Here is a 20,229-nt window from a genome sequence, read left to right on the forward strand (position 1 = left end):
AGGCCCAGTGACGTAACCCTTGCTAAGACTGGCACACAGGAAGCTGGGGTGTAAGGTAGGTTTTTTAATTCAGGGGGAAAGGAGGTGTTACCGCCAACACCAGTGTACACTCACCATTCCAACAGCCCACTAACTTTGAATGTTATTACAACCTAGACATTGTTAATTATGACAGTGTTATGATTGTTGCTATACTGTTTGATTAGCATAAATTCAATAAAGTATACCTGTCTACCATACACATTTGAGGAAGCAAACTTGTGTTTTGTACTCATTTTTCCGAGAAGACTACTATTCAGTTTATAATGAACATCATGAATGCCTAAAGCCTATGCTACAAGTAATATGTAATCATTTTAGTTTGAAGACGATCTCCTGCAATCACTAGAAAGATATGGTGGAGGCAAGGCCATGTGAAGCTCTGCTCTAAAGGTTTCTGGGTGACAGTTTCTAACAAGCAAAACAGGAACTGAACCTATGAGCAGAACACTACAGGGCTGAAGGCAAAGAGGCAAGTAGATTCTCTGTAAATTCAGCCAAATAAATGGCTGTGCTCCCTGTATATGGGTGACAGGTACACTTTAAATGTCAGGACGGCATTGCTTGACCTTGCAGCCATATTCTCACAGCTTAGCATAGTCTTTCAATATTATCTCCAGTTTTTGACTCAGCATGATGTTGCCTTTCACTTTGAGCTTGCCGGCGAAAAATGCCTAAGAATAAAATGAGAAAAAAAAAAAACATCAAACACGCGGATATTGTTTTGTTATCTCCATCCCCCCTCTGCTTTTTCTCTTTCTGCAGAAATGTCACTTTGAAAAGCACAGCCTGTCCCAAAAGAGTTGAAATGAGTAATTCTAAAAACACGGCACATAGCATCAAAGATGAACAAGCTTCAATGTAATATAATCAGCAATACATTGAAATCACCATCTTTTCTTCCCACAAGACATAAATGCACACTTAATTTTGCAGTCAAATTCTGGCAAGAAGCAAAGAAAAAAAAACCCTCTAAATTAAATGCCTTGCAAGAAAATAAAGTGCTTCAGCTGATGGCACACATTGCAAGCGCGCGTTTGGCGTTTACGCTCAAAGGGGAACAGTCTTTCGTGCGGTAAATATATTGCTTTCTGAAATTTTCCTTGTGATGCTTAAGAGAATGCTGAGTGCTGCAATCTACAATGATACTTATGCCTTAAAGGCAACGTTTAGTCTCCCTGCTGACTCAGTGGTATGGAGATAATGCCTTTGCATTTTATATCTCTACGCCCTCATTCTCTTGTATTTTTCTTTTATGTCTTATACATTTAATTGGTATAGATCTGGGAACACATTGCAAAGCCACACAGTGGTGACTCTCTACTTAGTGAGATTATATGTGTCCTGCATCATCTTATGCAAGGCGCATTTAATCATATGCATCTATGTTATTGTCCTATGTCTGAACTGTATCAATTGTGGTTTAAGGGTTAAAGGAAAACAATATTTATTATTTTATTGATGTTCTTGGTAATGCCTGTAAAGACGAGCTGTGTTTACTGAATTAAAGTGCATCTCTAGTCAAAACCTTTTTTTAATTATTATTTTTGGATGAAGTGAAGTAGGATTAGGCCTTTGTCAGGCTTTTGTTTCTCAATATAAGATAAAGCCAGCACACTAAAAAAACCAGATTAGAGTTTTACTGAGGTCTCATGTCATCTCTCTTTTAGGTGTGTGGAGGCCATTTCCTGCGATTGACAGGTACCTCTATAGGCCATGCACCCCACTTTTTTGCTACAACGCATATAAGAGAAGTGTGAAACAGATGTACTGATTTAGGTTTTCATTGCCGTGTTCTAACTGGGGAGATTTATTTGTCCCGGTGATAGAAAATCCAAGATTTTACAGTTGCCACTGAAATAGGAGGCAAGCAAAAATGTTCCAAGGACATCTGTCCTGGTATCAACTGTCTAAAATCAGAATTCCTCGCTTTAGAGATATTTGCACTCAATTCCTGCTTTGTCTCCGGGACAGGAATTGAAGGAAAATCTATCCCATAGGACACATACATCTAATTAAAAAACATATAAAACAAAAAAGATCTGCGCCAGTGATGATGCAAAAAAAGTGAAAAAGAGCTACTAAGCACTTAAATGATATCTGATATAATACAAAATATACATGCAATAATGTGCCAAGCTAAAGAAACAACCAAATATAAACAGTGAAAAATACAACAATAATTATAAGCTGAACTTAAACCACATAACATACACAGTGATATAAAGTCCAAAACAAATCAACTGATGCGGTGCAGATAACGAATCCAAACAATGCGATGCAACCTGTACAAGCAACATGAGCAGTCCTCTGAAGCAGACTTTATAGTGTGCAGGAAAAAAGACTCTTTGATAATCCTTCACCTCCACCAAGTGAATGCACAAATTACAAAGGAGTGCTCACCTGGGTCTGGATCCACAGAGTAGGCCTCAAGTGCACATCGTTTGATTTGTTTTGGACTTTATCTCACTGTGTATGTTATGTGGTTTGAGTTCAGCTTATAATCATTGTTGTATTTTTCACTGTTTATATTTGATTGTTTCTTCAGCTCGGCACATTATTGCATGTATAATTAAAAAACATACCCTAAAAGGGGATTTAAATGCTCGACAACTCGATACAAAACTGATTTAATAGGTTTTTGCTTTAGATGCACTTTAATAATGAGAGCAATTCCGTTAGAAGTGGAGTGGGTGAGGAGCTTTGGTGTTTTGCAGCATACTGAGCTTTGCTTTGTAGCATCTGTTCTGCATGAGATATCTACTTGCCTGAAAAGGTCCTATGCAGATGTGAGGAGTTGTAGGCTTTTCCACAGAGACTCAATATCATCACTAAGACCTCCAGCTTAAATATTTGGCCCCCAAATGGTTGACTTAGAGATGTGATGTCAGTGACTCCATGGGATGGCTTACACGCTGCTGAGTAGCAAAAAGCTGAAAGGAGGTCAAATTGCACAGTCTCCTCCCCCTACCCTGATAATTTAAACAGCAGACACTTCCCAGCATATCGTTCAGCACTCTAGGACAACGCTGGCATTATAGCAAGCTGCATTGAGGAGAGTATTGATCGCAATAAATGCTATTAAAAACCTTGGGACATCTGTGAATAAATTACTTTTTTTGTTTAAGGAGGAAAGAGGCGATTTTCAGTAAATATATTAAAGGAGAACTATGAGGTGAGTGCTTTTCACTCATCTCATAGTTCTAGCCGACCTGTGGCAATGAGACTGTCACAGGTCGGCTCAGTAGATCGGGAAGTGAGCGAACACATACCGGCATTCGCTCACTTCTCAATGCCGTCACGGCAGAGAGCCGTGACAGGGGAGGGGCTGGATTCCCCCCCTCCCTGCTCCGATCCTCCAGCGCTGACAGGCGGAACGGACGGGGGAGGGGCGGGTACAGCTGGCTCTGCCTCTAGATAGGCAGAGCCAGCTGTCACTCACGCAGCTGGGCGGATCCAGACATAATTGTCGGGATCCGTTTCAGCTGCGGCGTCTCAGTATACTCGCAGTATACTGAGCTTAGGGTGACGGGAGGACGCTAGTTTGTGTCCTCCTGTTACCCTTAGAACTATGAGCCCTAACCCCGGAGTTCTCCTTTAAACATATCTGATCAAGCAGTCTCACAAAATTAGGGTGACACTATGCTCTACGCATTGCTTAATATTTTGTGTTCAATCCTAAACTTAATTGCTTAATGGTATCTAGCTAACTGTAGATCCCAGTTCCCGTTCATCTTCTTGACAGCTCAATTAGAGCACCAAACTTTAAAGAGATTCATGTCTTGGACATAGTTTCAAGGTCAGAACACTCATTTCTGAATTAAGATATTGTTTAATTCCCTACCTTTTGAGGATTTAGATTTCCCAAAACAAGATCCATAAAGTCTTGATCAGCAAGTGTAAATGTGGTATCAGCACGGCCACGGACTTTACCACGATAGACTTCACCAGCCCCATTCTTCAGGTCAATAGCTTTCGAGGGAGAAATACAAGTTTGAAATTAATTATTATTATTATTAATTTATTATATAAAACAATTCCTTTACAAGTGCCTTTAGATCTTACCCAAGTCTTATCAAGATGCCATTAATAGCTTTTGGGGTACAGATAGACTAAATCATGGATACCTCCCAACAGCCCCTTCATCATTTCTGTTTGTCAGGTCCCAGAGAGCAGAGCTTAGTAAAATGGCACAGCTTTTGACAGATGCGGTCACATATAGGGGATGAGATCAAGTGGTTCAAGGAGGGAATTAAATTGTACTAATTGATCTCAATCATTTTGATTACACTTAATAACAGTCACAATCTGCATTACTCTTTAAAGTACATTGACACAAGTCAATGTAACAAGTGTCCCCATTGAAAGATTTCTCTTCAAATTCTGTTTCAGTAACTGTCAAAGCTTGGGTTTTTCTTCTTGATGGTCTGCAGGACAAATAAAGCGCAGTGGCAACACAGATAGCAATAATAATTAAAAAAAACATGAAAGAGGCTCTAATTCTTCCCACTATATCCAAGAAAAGAAAAAAAAAAAAGTTTATGTTTGGACTAAAGATACACCTGAAATAGAAAAAGTACAAATCTTCTAGGCTTTATCTTTAACAAGTATGTAAATCACTTGTGTGATATCCACAGTAGATTTACCTGGTGTTCTGGGTATAGCACCATGTGCATGTTCCCAACTCTTCCCAACCATGTGCTATAAAATACCTAAATTATTGGCACTACACCTTCTAAAGAATGGCCACTCTGCCCAAAACTACTGACCGACTAAACAGCAAAATCACAGTGAAGAATCCAAACACAGAAACAAATAGAGCAGAAAGGGCGGGGCTAAATACCAGGCAATTCGAAAGAGAAATGTTCTGTACTTGGGTTGACCAGCTTTCAATTCAGGAACTAGCTCCATAGCTCATAGTCTGGAGCCACAGTGCAGCATGTCTTTTGTTTTGGACAAGCTCCTGTGCTGAAACAGAGCAGGAATTGAGTTGCTGGAGCTAGAACAAGGATGGAGCTAACCTCTGGAGCAGGCGTTGTGCAGTCTCCCCATGCTATAGTATGTCACATGACCATCTTTGATTTGAAATAGAACATTAATGTGCAAATAATTGTGTAGTAGCAAAACAAATTTCATTAAAGTGCCATTAAAGGATAAAATGTTTTTCCCTCCCCCCAATGTTAACGTCAGCACTTACCTTAAATGATGTCTCTTAATCCGATTTTCTTCTTCTTTCCTCATCTTTTCATCTGTCACTCCAGCGGTGCGGCGGCTCTCTGATCCAGCGCTGACTCCTCTTTGCTTGCTGGCACTTCTGATCCCACGGTGTCTGCGTCCATAGACTTACCTTGCGTCTCTGCTCGTCTCCCGACTGCGCATGTGCCTGCCTCAAGATGCTTTGCGGCCCCCCGAACAGTTTCGTTTTCTCGGGCGGGAGCGTGCAGCGAAAATAAGGTAAGTTTAAACCGCTGTTAAAGCGTTTTTTTTGTTTATTTTTTGAAACTGTTTGCCTATATCTACTGCTTGATAGCAGTAGATATTGGCAAAAAAACGGGAAGGTTTAGAACCCCTTTAAAACACAAATCTGAATAGATAGAAATAAGTAATATTTAAATTCATTTCCTTTCTTGCATCCATACTGGCATATCATTATTATTAATAGAGAGGATTTATATAGCACAAACAGTTTGTGCAGTGCTTTACAATATGAAGGGAGACAGTGCAGTTACAATACAAATCAAGACAAGAGGGTTATGTGGGTCCTGCTTGTGATTTAAAAAAAAACTTTAACCACTTGCCGTCCGCTCGTTGTAAATAAACAGACGTAGTGCAAGCAATCATTCTAGTGCCATCAATTTCCGATAACACTAAACTGATGAGCGGTAAAAAGCTTTAAAAGTGTTGCCTATTGGTAAGTTTGGGTATTGTAGTTTTTTGGTGTCTATTTACCCGACGTGACCCCATCTTTTATATTTTACCAAACAATTGGTTAGTAATACATTTTTCAAAACATAATGTAGGAGGAAATATTTTTTGACAAAATGTTTGGCAATTTTTCCTTTATGTAGTGAAAAATAAAACCCCCCAGTGGTGATTATATGCCATGGAAAGAAAGCTCTATGTGTCCCCAAAAAATGATATCAAATTCATTTCAGTACAGCGTTGCATGACAGAATAAACGTCAATCAAAGTACCGCAGCGCTGAATACTGAAAAAAGGCCTGGACAAGAAAGGGGTTTACCACCCTGGTCTTCAAATGGTTAAAGGGAGGGGCAAGTTAGTGCAGCTCTTATCCATCATTTCCTGGTTTAACATTCCTTGGATTTTGAAAGCTCTTTTGTGATCTACTCTTGTGAGTATAATTTTATCTTTGCTGCTTCTCAATAAAATCGATCCACACTAGGGTAGGCGCCCCTTGTCTTTTGTTCTGAGGGGCAAGTGATACTTAAGGTAATAACTGTGTGAGGATGAGTTGATGGAGAAAGTAAAAGTTCAGTTTGGTAAGGCGGGACTGAGGCAAGAGATAACAAGCGAGTGAATTAGTAGCTTGGTGGTGTCAATAGTTAAGGGCGTACTTCAGAAATGTTACGGAAGTGAAAGTGGCAAGATTGGACAGTGATTGGATGTATGGCTGAAATCACAGATCAGAGTCCAGGATTACACCTAGCACATTGGTATGAGGGGAGGGACTGATAGTTGTAATATTGATCCAGATGGGAAAGGTTTTTCCCATCTGGATCAATATTTAAAAAAGTTAATTTATTAAGCAGTCATAGTGATTGCTTGATATAAACTGACAAAAAAAAAATATTTATTTTTTTACACTTATTTTTTTTACAAAGTGTAAAAAAAAAAAAAAAGTGTACAAAAAATTAGGAAAATAAAACGTTTATATATAAATATATTTGTATACTATAATTATTATTAAAAAAATTCTAAAAATAATAATAATAATCAAAACTTGCTGCTGTGGAAGAATCACACAGCAAAAATGTAAAAAGTGTGTCAGTCATTTAGGAACAGAAACTAAAAACTAGCTCAGTCATGAAGGGGTTAATAAAGAGAAGGCAGATGTAATCTTTTTCTAATCTATACAAGGCTTGTATTAAACTTGTGAAGAAACACAGCTCATCTCTGCAAGATTGTCATAACTTTTTACCACAAAACAGATTGCTTACGGCTGCATACACTAAAGCACACACACAGAAGTATATAGAATATACAGGACAACTGCTTCTACTGTATGATTCAATTCTCAGCATTTCTCCATCCCAAAAGCTCTGTAGCTTATCAGTTTTCTCTGCCGAGCTCCATTTTAAAAGTTCACTCTCCTCATCTAAACACACACACCACAATGAAATGACAGCAACAGGCATAGAGTGGGGAGTCCGTGACAAATAAATCACGCTACACAAAGCAAACACTGGCATAGTGATGTGATACAAGTTATCATAGTGCAAAGTCAATGAACAAGGGTGATGCTTGAGAGGCTCAAAGTATTTTTCCGTTTGTCAGAGCATTGAAACTTGCTGCTAACAGCAGTAAGTGGGAGCTTCAGATTTCCGCATTTGACAATTTTTGTCAACACTTCTGCATGAACTTCACAACATATTTTGCCATTTTTCCACTGTTGTATGTCCTGCCAGGAGGATTTAACTAAAGCCACAGGCCTATTGTGTGTTAAAGAAAATCTTTGCAAACCCAGATTCCTACATATTACATAGGGTTGAATTTGAAAATGACAAATACAGGCTGTGGCCTAAAGAGGCCAGCTGGGGCTCCCCCGAGGTGCTGCATCTAATGAGTTGTGTTCTTTCTTAAGGATTCATGCAGAAAGTGTTGGCTTTTGTTGCATTTCCAGGTCCCTATACCATAATGTTACTAATAGCAACAGATACCTGGCTACCAAAGTAAAAGTACTAAACGGTTTGGTAAAAACGTAGCCTTTAAGCTGGCAGAGGGTGAGGCAAGCAGCGTATTAGGATGAATCTGATAAGAGGTATAAGTCACAGCAGAGGTCTGACAAGGTTAGCATGTATATAGAATTTTGATGATTGCTGGCATTGGGTAAGAATCGTATCACAGGCAAAGGCTGATGCAGGCAACCGGCAGACAACAATAAGAAAACAGTATAAGTTTCTACCCACAGAAGGATGCCTGTGTTGCACTTGCCATTTGGGCCATCAGTCAGCATGATGTGCTATTCTCAAGAACACAACATACATTCTGAACTGAAGTAGTATTAATATCCCCAGTTTCTAGCAGCCCATGCTCTTTATTAAGCTTGATGAAGACCAAAATATTCACATTGCTACACTGTATGCTGAATCCTTTTGATTAAAACTTTTTTTTTATTATGCTACAACTGTTTGTGCGTATATGTATATAGAGTACTGTGCAGAAATTTTAGGCAGGTGTGAAAAAATGCTGTAACATAGGCATTCTTTCATAAATAAGTGTTAATATTTTATTTTTATCGATTAACAAAATGGAAAGTAAATGAACAAAAGAGAAATCCAAATCAAATCAATATTTGGTGTGACCACTCTTTTCCTTCAAAACAGCTACTGTTAAACAGATTCTTCTAGGTACACTATAGGTTGTTCCAAACATCTTGGAGAACTAACTACAGATCTTCTGTGGATGTAGGCTGCCTCTGGACTGATGACTCAAAATGTGAAATATTTGGCTCTAGCAAGAGGCAAGTTTGTTCACCGAAGGGCTGGAGAGCGGTACAATAATCAGCGTCTGCCGGCAACAGTGAAACATGGTGGAGGTTCCTTGCAAGTCTGGGGCTGCATTTCTGCCAATGGAGTTGGAGATTTGGTCAGGCTCCATAATGTCCTCAATGCTGAGAAATAAAAGAATAGACGTATCCATCATGCCATACCATCAGGGAGGCGTTTGAATGGCTCCAAATTTATCCTGCAGCAGGACAACAACCCCAAACATACAGCCAATGTCATTAAGAACTATCTTCTGTTGCCCTTCTGTTGTCTTGTACCAGTCTTGCCCCTCTCCGTTCTGCCCTAACATTGAATAGTCGCTGACGGCCACAATTTGCACGTTCAGACCCAGATTTTCGGCTGACAGTCCAGTCTTTAAACACTTTAACAATGAGCCCCTCTTGAACATTTAACAGATTCTGCTGTTACTCGCTCCATGGCTCAGAGCGCCAACAAACACCCCTGTCAATGTTTAATGTACTGTAGGAACAGTTGATGAAAATGGTATTCCATCTTTGTATTCTATTCTATTTTGCTCTAGAAATATGCATCTAATAATCTTTGGCTTACAAATATTTAAACCGCGTATTCATTCATATTGCATTGAGTTAATCTATGGTCTAAATCAGTTTAGTTTATTCGCAGTCATTTTTCCCCCCTTATTTCAGTTCATCTCATCTATTTTGCATACATTTTGCTTTCTAGATTTTAGTTTTTCAATAACATTATTTTCATTTCTTTTTTTTAGTTAAGAAAAAAAGAATTGTTGATCAACTCAAATCTAGTCAATTTGACAGTAGCCTCAGGATGTATTTTCTTATATACACACTACATTGCCAAAAGTATTGGGACGCCTGCCTTTACACGCACATGAACTTTAATGGCATCCCAGTCTTAGTCCGTAGGGTTCAATATTGAGTTGGCCCTTTGCCACTATAACAGCTTCAACTCTTCTGGGAAGGCGTCCACAAGGTTTAGGAGTGTGTCTATGGGAATGTTTGACCATTCTTCCAAGAATGCATTTGTGAGGTCAGGTATTGATGTTGGATGAGAAGGCCTGGCTCGCAGTCTCCGCTCCAATTCATCCCAAAGGTGTTCTATCGGGTTGAGTACAGGACTCTATCACACTGCCGTACAATACACTGCGTATATGCACGTACACGCGTATTGTCTCATATGCAAATATATGGCTCCCTACACATAGCTGTGTATGGAGCCGTATATTTGCGTAGCGTAACGATGCGCAAAAAACAGAATGGATCCGAGATGCATCCTGGCAGCGTATTTCTGCGTATTATACACGCATATACAGTTCTGTATGCATTCCGGGTTTGCATATAGTGCATGCATATACGCAATATACATTTTTGCTCTTGCGTTGTGTGTGCATGAGCCTTATAGTGAAGCATACTGCATTCCAGATGAAACTATGGGACCCCTGGGTGACATCCTTATGATGTGCCAAAATCTGGTGAATGATGCCCTAGTGAATGTGCAGTGAATATTACATTCACCACATTATTCATATTCCCTAAGGTGTTTTAGTCAGACCTTTTATCTACTATTGCATAGTCAGTATCTGCAGGGGTATATATGTTAAAAAAAAGAGACATCTAGTTAGAATTTCAAACAATTTTGCATATTTATTTCAAAGGCTTTCGCACCTCAGAAATGGGTTAACTTTTAAAGGATTTTCTTCTCAAAATCTTTCAGGTCTCATGCTGTTTTTCTTCCACCCTTATGATCCTCTGCATTGTTATTTAAATTTACACCCAAGACTGCGAAAGAGACAAACAGTTCAAATCTAAAACATCACTGCCGTCAGAACTGTGAAACCCGAAAGCGGTGATTTGAGAGAGCATGGGAAATACATTATGCCAAGCTTTTTATAGTAAGCAAATTCAGCTCCATATCAGATTTATGGTCCCTGAATAATAACAGACATATGTGTACTTTATATAAGATAGTCTTCTACGGTGATTTCCAAAACTGTCAACAGCAGTGTTGTTCCCCCTAAGAAAATCAAGTGTGATAAGAAGGTTTTTATGAGAAATGCTCCCTACAGGGCTGTTTCAGTAAAATACTTTTTCTTTTATGCAGTTAAGAGCTGGAAAACAGGATTTAAAAGAACCCTTTATAACTCTTCAGTTAACACTTTGAAGTTAGTGGGAAGACTGGCCGACAGAAAGTAATTGTTATACGTTTTACTAATGGTTAAATGATAATATAAAAAGGTGCTTATATGCAAATATTAGGTTATTTATATAACAAAAGGTTTGCCCTGTGTTTTGTTTAAATAAAAAAATGTTATTAGAACAATGTCTTGTTGTGCAGTCAGTAGAGTCAGAAGTCTTCTAATATTCTATAGCAGGGGTAGCCAAACTCCGGCCCTCCAGCTGCGGTGGAACTACAAATCCCATGAGGCATTGCAAGATTCTCACAGTCACAGACATGACTCCCGGAGAGAAATGCATCATGGGATTTGTAGTTTCACCACAGCTGGAGGGCCGGAGTTTGGCTACCCCTGTTCTATAGAGTTCTCTCAGACCTCCACTGCTGTGTTACTGCATTGTGCTTTCCACTCTTTACTTTTAGTTTGTAACTCTTCTCTTTTAAATAAACATTTAAAACCATTCACCATGAGCAGAGCTAGTTGTTGTTTTCCTTTTACAAAAAAACAGGCACAACACTATTTCTGCAACATTTTTATACTAGATTTATATTGGCTACTAATTTACCTTCGCTAAATCAGACGATGACTCTTGAGCAGAAAGTTAAAAGTGAACATTATTAAATACTGGATGACCGTAGCAGTTTACATTCTTGTTAAACTCTAGGACTCTATTATTTGAGCTGCTATACATACGTGGGAGCCAAAAGGCAGCATGTGTTATCAGCATAAAGTTCAATTATTTGAAAGGGCTCACAGTCCTAATGTAAATCTTTCATACGTCTACATGATGAAAATCATTAGAGACTGAATATCCAAGTCCGGGTGTAAGGACAATCATGGCTGTCTGTCTCTCTTGGAAATTGATGTTGTATAATGAAAACATAACTGATATGAATAAAGTGTTACCATAGCTTTCAGCATGCTATAATGGTAGAGAGGGCACATTTATTAGAAACCCACAACAGTCAACATCAGAAAAACAAAGATATGATGGTAACAGACACCTTCCAAACTGTGTTGAAGCAATCTAGTTTAGCATTGTTTACACTAGAGCCCCTTGGCTAAAGAGGAAATATGGCACAGCATGCCATACACTGTGCAAACCTGACACTTTAAGCTCAACTGTTGCCAATGAAACAATAATTAATTCAGATGTCCCAGTGTTAATGAATACCATTAACCACCAAGCCATTAGAAAACAATCTGTAACCAGTACTTCTATGCACAGAACGTCACCGTTAGCAGGGAAAGATGGGCAAGAGCTCCATGTAACTAGGATCAGTAGCTAAAGGAATGTTCAACACCTACCCTTGCTGTGCATTAAGAAAGGGATCACATAAATAGAGTGTGATCTACTAACTAACCTGAATCCATACCCTGTACTAGCAGTATTACTAGTAGGAAGGAGCTGCCAGCATGATGGAAAGCAGTTCTTCTGGTAGACATAGATCCACTAAAGGGGAATTTATTAACACAGGGTCGCTTACCTGTACAGAGTTCTGATTACTGCTGTGCTTACTTTGATGACTAAAGTTCAGATTTAAAGTAAACCTTTATTTGCAAGGTACAAGGTGAATTGGTAGCATGAATGAAATATAGTCCCCCTGGACAGTATAATAAGCACATATCAATGCCTGGTTCTGGCCCTCCCCTTCCAAATCTCTGAGCTCACTATTGGATCTTAAAATTGATGGGACAGCTTCAATGACCATTTATGAGGCTTAAGAGCAGCACATAACATTCCTACCTCAAACAGATATTTATGTTATTAAAGTTCCCCAGGTTTAATACTCCCAAGGCATATGGAAAGGATTTGAAGGATACATGCAGGATCCTGGGGCTGCCTGTGTTATATACCAATCAGCCATAACATTATGACCGCCCGCCTAATATTGAGTAGGTTTCTCTTTTGCCAGCAAAACCGCTCTGACCCATTAAGGCATGGATTCCCCTAGACCTCTGCACATTATCCAACTGAAAGAGGCCACTGCCATCAGGGAATGCCGTTTCCATGAAGGGGTGCACTTGGTCAACAACAATGTTTAGGTAGATGGTACATGTCAAAGTAATATCCACATGAATGGCAGGACCCAAAGATTCCCAGCAGAACATATCACAAAGCAACACACTGCCTCCGCTGGCTTGCTTTCTTCCTATAGTGCATCCTGATGCCATCTCTTCCCCAGGTAAGTGACACACACGCACCTGGCCATCTACACGATGTAAAAGAAAACGTGATTCATTAGGAACGGCTACCTTCTTCCATTGCTCCATGGTCTAGTTCCGATGCTTCCGCGCCCACTGTAGGCGCTTTTGGTGGTGGACATGGGTCTGCATGGGCACCCTGATCGGTCTTGTGTCTACACGGCCCCATACGCAAAAAACTGTGATGCACTGTGTGTTCAGACACCTTTCTATCGGAACCAGCATCATCTTTTTCAGCAATTTGAGCTATAGTAGCTCTTCTATTGGATCAGACTATATGAGCCAGCCTTCGCTCCCCACGTGGATCAATGAGACTTGGTTGCCCATGACCCTGTTGCCAGTTCACCGGTTTTTCTTCCTTGGACCACTTTTAGTAAGTCCTGACCACTGCAGAGTGGGAACATCCCACAAGAGCTGCAGTTTTGGAGTGCCTCTGACCCAGTCATATAGGCATCACAATTTGGTCCCTGTCAAAGATGCTCAACTCTTTACTCTTACCCATTTTTTATGGTTCCAACACATCAAACTCAGAGACAAAATGTTCACTTCCTGCCTAATATATCCCACCCACTTCCAGGTGCCAAGGTAACAAGATAATCAATGTTATTCACGTCACCTCTTAGTGATTATAATGTTATGGCTGATCAGTGTATTTATAATGCCACTTCACATTTTTTTTAATGAAAGGTATACGCTAATAATGATTTCACTCATTAGTAAAACACATCCAATCCATATATTCCGGTTAAAAAATCAAGTTTCTTATCTTTTTAATGAACAGTGATTGATCATCAAGTACAGAGTCGTGGCGTAATTAATTCATATTAACCCTGATAACAAAGGTCAGGGATGACTTGTAAGAAAGTCCTGATATTTTTTGCTCACTATAATTACCACAGACCTCTAACAGTTTATCTAATTAGCCATATGTTAATCTATTAACTTTACTGCAAATTATTACGCTATATTTTACTAATTTATGCTGCCAGGTCCCCTGTAAAGACATGCCAATTACTTACTGGCCAACATGACTGCATAATTGTTTCATATTGCTGTGAATTCATGACCTGCATATACATCATTAATGGCGATACATTGAGATTTCCACAAGAAACAAATTGGTATAGCTACACTTAAGGAGAATTATGGGGTGAGTGAAAAACACTCATCCACATAATTAAAGCCGACCTGTGGAACTGAAGCGGTCACAGGCCAGCTCTATTGATTGGGAAGTCGGCGAACACATAGCGCAATCGCTGACTTCCTGATCCTCTCCCCGCAGAGAGTGCTGACTATAACTGGAGGAACGGACAGGGTAGTGGGCGGGCACAGCTGGCTCTGCTTCTAGAGAGGAAGAGCCAGCTGTCAATCAACCAGCGGGGTGGTTCTCAACAGTATTTGTCGGGATCCGTTCCGGCTTCGGTGCGGCTTTGTGCCCTCAGCAATAGCCCGCTATTTTGGGTAACCAGAGGACATTAGCATATGTCCTCCTGTGACTCAGAAGGGAACTATGGCCAAAAAAGGTTGCCCCATAGTTCTCCTTTCATCCCTCTTAAAAAATAAAAATAGGATTTTTTTTTTTTTAAACTTGACCTACCCTTTAAATCACAATATTTACAACTGTGTCTGTCCCTGACAGACTGGTTGGGTTTTATGGTAGAAGAGATTATGCTGGAAATGCACAGTTTAGTGTACAATCCCAGCAACTGTAAAAACAGTGTGGCTGGGTGTTATACTGCAAGTCTTGTGAGCATATGCTGGAGTTATGTCATCAGTGACCATCCAATGGAGAAGACTGAAGACAAAAGACTCCTGACACGTAAGACAACAGAAGAAGACAGAGAAACAATGGGGGGTACAGACATTGCATCCCTAGAGGGCAGCACTCTAGGAGCGAAGTGTGCCATAAAGTGTACGTATGCTGCACAGTATATACTTGCACATTTCAGCAAGAGCCTGGAGACCCGCAACAGCAGAACTCAACTTAAAGAACATTTACTAAAAACATCACTAAATGCTACTACTTAATATAACATTAAAAACACTGTTACAGCTGCTAAGTGGCTCAGGCCCAGATCTGCAGAAACGCTACATAGGCCCTGGCCTTGGGGCAGCATTTCAAGTTGGCCAAGGCACAATACCCCTTTGTTTATGTATCGTAGCACATTTCTTTAAGTCTGCATGAATAAAGCAATAAGATGAGTGTATATGACTAATACAGCCCAGATAGCAATGATAACTTGCCACAAACTTGTAGGATGGATAAATTGTAATTCGCGTTAACTTGCTGCACATATTCCTGGCAAGTTGTAGACTTGCAGAACACTTGCAGCACAAGTTCTAGTTGACACTTTTTGAATTTGTAGCAAATTTGCTTGGCAAGTCTACAGCAAGAGTCCTGCAGGTCTTAGCAAGAGCTCTGCAAGCTCGCTGGTCTGGAGACTTGCAATGCAGACTTGCTGTAATTGTGCAACAAAATTGTGAAGCTTGGCAAGTCTGCAATAGTTTAGCATGTCATTTTCAAACTTGCAGCTCAACTGCTTGCTATCTGGGAGGGTGATCTGAGCAGCCACAAAACATCTCAGATGATTGGGACAGCACAGCACATGGTCAGGACATACAAAACATAAGATTTTAACCAGTTGTTGACACTGGGCATGCTAAATACATGAACAAAACTTAAGTGAAGTACACATGTGTTGTATGCCCTGTAATTCTGCCGCTTTCCCCCTCGCACTTGCCAGCAGCTCCCAGCTGTTCAGACGCAAAATACACATTAACAGTGTTTCTTTTGGAGTTATGTTTCATTCATCTATAGATCAAAGGAATAAGCTTTGATCTGCATATCATAGTAGTAAAAGCAACCTTAAAAAAAAAGCACAAAATCTAAACAAAAACTTTGAAATAACTTTGCCATTCTTTGTTCCAGAATCATAATTAGTGTCATTCTAAACAGGACACATGGAATAAAATGTATACATTTTATCAACAGTAACACTATTTTTTTAAAAAAATGTACACTGATCAAAGTGCATATTTTAACGGTTACATATTTATTGCAAAAAAACAACAACAATTTTACCTATACAATGTTTCTAAAAGAAAGCCTTGTTTGTCCTAAAACCAAGATATATGTATTCAGAGATATGTAATCAAACAAGGGAACAACAAAGCAGTCTTAGCTTCTTGTGCTGTCTCTTTAATGCTTGACACTTAGCTGGGGAGGCCCTAACCCTTGAAGGCCAGTTTACAGCACAAACAGTGCTTTCCAGAGCAGCCAGCCTCTGGAATGCACTGTATTGCAACCCGGACAGCTTCCTGCGTTCAGGGGCGGGAGGGGCGTGGCGGTGCACTGAATTCAATGGCAAAACAGCCACGTCCCTGACAACAGTGCGATTGTTCGCACCTGAACATTAGTGCCTGCGGTTTGGTCCAGTGTGATCTGTAAAAATGCTGCAAGCACTATCCGGTATGGGCAATCGCACTGCGGGCGGGGGGTGTGGCTGCGGTGCCATTGACTTAAATGCACTGTCACGCCCCCTCTCGCCCTTAACCACAGGGAACCGGCCCGGGTTGTGATACAGTGTGTTCCAGAGGCTGACTGCTCTGGAACGCATTGTTTGTGGTGTGAACTGGTCCTAACAGTTTGCCAAGGTACCACATAAACGTTTACTACACAAGCTGAGGTCTATGGGCATAGACGAAATAGTGTGTACATGGATAGAAAACTGGCTACAGGAACGGGTACAAAAAGTATCGATAAATGGCACCTTCTCGGATTGGGCTAGGGTCATGAGTGGCGTGCCGCAGGGTTCTGTCCTGGGCCCCATGCTGTTTAACCTATTCATTAAAGATATTGGGGAGTGGGGTAAACAGTCATGTTTCAGTGTTTGCTGATACCAAAATCTGGAGGGTAATAGACACTGAATCAGACACTAAGGCTGGGTTCACACCTAGGCGTATTGAATATGCGCGTCTGTCGCACGGTTTTTGTACCGCGATTCGCGGTAAAAAAGTTGAGCGATTCCGAAGGCTACTTGGCTGTATCCCAATGTAAAACGCCCTACAAAACGGCCCAAAGAAGTACATGTACTTGTTTGAGCGTAGGTGTGAAATACGGAAAGGTGTGAACCAGACCCATAGAAAACAATGGGATTTTCATGTTTGTATGTTTTGTTGAGCGTTCATAGAGCGTTAATGTAGGTAAATGTAAAGTTGTGCACTTTGGGGTTAAAAATAAGAAAGCGGATTACACACTAAGGGGAACTCCACTAGGGAAGTCCGAAAGGGAAAAAGATTTGGGGGTCATTGTAGACCACAGGCTGAATAATAGCACGCAGAGTCAGGCTGCGGTAAACAAAGCTAGTAGAGTCCTGTCCTGTATTAAGAGGGTAATGTTTTGCAGGGACAAGTCTATAATTCTGCCACTTTATAGATCACTGGTTCGGCCTCATCTGGAGTATGCGGTCCAGTTTTGGGCACCAGTGAACAGAAAGGATGTCCTTGAACTGGAAAGAGTCCAGAGGAGGGCAACCAAACTCATAAAGGGGATGGCGGACCTGAGCTATGAGAACAGGCTACTAAATTTAAACATGTTCTCATTGGAGATAAGGAGATTACGCGCCTATAAACATAAATACGCGTCCGGTGCCCCAGCGCGCAAAAATTACAATTGCGCTACACATGTTACATATCGCCGCGAACGTCGCAGTGAGAGCAATCATTTTAGGGCCATCAATCACTGATAACACTAAACTGATGAGCAGTAACAGCTTTTAAAGCGTCGCCTATGGCCAATTTTGGGTATTATCGTTTTTTGAGGTTTCGCGCGCGCACGCAATTTTAAGGCTTGACATGTTTAGTGTCTTTTTACCCGACGTGACCCCATCTTTTATATTTTACCAAAAAATTGGGTAATAATAAATGTTTTATCATTTAATATAGGGGAAACTGTTTTTTTTTTTAAATTTCGGTAATTTTTCCTTAATATAGTAAAAAAAATAAAACCCCCAGTGGTGAATAAATACCACCAAAAGAAAGCTCTATCTGTCCCCAAAAAAGGGTATAAAATTCATTTCAGTACAGCGCTCCATGACGGAATAAATGTCAGTCAAAGTACCGCAGCGCTGAATACTGAAAAATGGCCTGGATGGGAAGGGGGTTTAACACCGCGGATGTCAACTGGTTAACTCAACTTTTTAACTCCATGACAAGGACGAGAGGCCACCACTTAAAAGTGGTGGAGAAAAAATTTCAGCTCAAGGGGCGAAGGGGTTTCTTCTCAGTTAGATCAGTCAGGGTCTGCAACTCGCTGCCACATGCTGTGATTTCGGCTGAGAGTGTGGAATAATTCAAAAGTCGATTGGACGATTTCCTTAGAGACCGTAATATACAAGAGTACAAGTACTCTTAAGTTTGAGATCACACAGGGACCGATACTGTACATACTACACATCAGTAGGACCATACACACACAAACTAGGTTGAACTTGATGGACATATGTCTTTATGTAACCTCAAATACTATGCAACTGTGTAACTATGTAATGGTTAAAGGAAACTCCCTAATCCTTGGCTAACAGTAAACTAACTTCAGTCCTAATTCTTAACCTGACTAACACCTCTTTCAGCATACACAGTATCTGGTGCTGGATATATCAGCACTGAAAATCACAGTGCCAAACTGAAATGACAGCGTGGAAATCTCATAATTTAGACAAGACCCTTCACTTGCTGCAAAAAAGTTTAGCAGTAAAGTCAGTTTACTCATAAACTTTTGCACAAATAAAAGCTGGAAAACCAAGGATTCCTGAATCTGTGGCAGGTGATAACACTAGAGTAAAAAATACACAGAAAAGGAGACATTTTACCAGTTTTAACATTCAATATAAAAATGAAATCTGTCTGGTGTCCGATGGGTTCAGAGGCTCCCGCCATGACGCACAGCAGTGAATGGGAAATGCGTTGGTGTTAAACAGGATGAGCATCAGACATCATCAAGTAAAACTGCACAAACTATTCCATATCCTGGGATAATCTAAGCTCTTCTATGAAATTGTGATAATTAGCTTGCTTTCATATAACAAGATGTTATTTTGATTTTTGTAACTGTTAAAGTCCATAACCAGATACTTTCTAAAAGCTTAAAAGTTCAAGTGACAAACACTTTTTAAGTGGCAGGTGTTCCATTTGTAGTAAAGGCTAAAATTAACTAGCAAGCTTTGCTTTACACAAATTGCTTAAAGTCAAGGAACAGATAAACAGAACAGAAGGCATTTTAGTACTCAGAAGATCCAAAGATCATAATTTAACATATTTGTATAGATAAAACTAGAAATTGAATATACGTTGTAAACGTATAATGTAGTAAACAACCATATTTATGAGACATGATAACGCAGAAATTAGTGAGAAATGCAGCACCAATTAAAGGCATGCTGTAAGAAGAGGTGTTAGGGTAAGTACAGACAAACAATGCAAGTCCACCACTGAATAGTCCATAAAATTTTCAGATCATGTATATGGAAGCACTACTAGAAATCCCTTGGGAAAAACTATATAGCTGGTTTGCAATTAAGGTATGCAATGGATGGGTCAAGGTCTAATTTTCATAGGGATTGCATTTTATCTAATGGCTACTTAGAAGCATATGTATAAAGCAGTGAATGTGACTTTCACAAAATATTCAGTGGTGGTAAAGGGAACCTGCGTACGATCCCATCAGCTCTTTTGTTTCATATAGCCATAGAACCACTATCTCGATATCTCCCCTGAACTTTAACGAATAAAAGGCAGGGGGCATGGAATGGAGAACAGCCTTATTTGCTGATAATATTCTCTATTGCTATCACAAGCCTCCTATGTGATAGCAAAGAGGAAGTGACATGTCCTCTTTATGGAGACCTCAGGGGTCCATTAGACCCCCTAATATCACCTAGGGGCCCCCAAAGAAGCGGAGAAAGCAGAGATCTGCTTCACCAGCTTTTCCTCCACTTCCTGTCCCACAGAGTAAGAGATCAGATCCCTACAAAGAGAGAGGGATTGGCATTTGTCACAGTAACATGAGGGACCCATTTGAAGGTTTAA

General features: G+C 40.1%; 1 protein-coding gene across 2 annotated transcripts in view; it reads right to left on the reverse strand.

The window, feature by feature from the left end:
• Window positions 1-459: 459 nt before the first annotated feature.
• Window positions 460-20,229, reverse strand: part of HSD17B4 (hydroxysteroid 17-beta dehydrogenase 4) — a 242,148-nt gene continuing 222,378 nt past the window's right edge. For both annotated transcript variants that reach the window (XM_018557309.1, XM_018557310.1), the window contains exons 23-24: window positions 3,884-4,011; window positions 460-713 (exon numbers count right to left, since the gene is read on the reverse strand). In XM_018557309.1, the coding sequence (XP_018412811.1) occupies window positions 624-713; window positions 3,884-4,011 (218 nt within the window). In that variant the 3' untranslated portion in view covers window positions 460-623. The remainder of the gene's footprint in view (window positions 714-3,883; window positions 4,012-20,229) is intronic.

This window comes from Nanorana parkeri, unplaced genomic scaffold, assembly GCF_000935625.1.
Source record: "Nanorana parkeri isolate BGI_ZX_2015 unplaced genomic scaffold, ASM93562v1 scaffold279, whole genome shotgun sequence".
Taxonomy (NCBI): Eukaryota; Metazoa; Chordata; class Amphibia; order Anura; family Dicroglossidae; genus Nanorana; species Nanorana parkeri.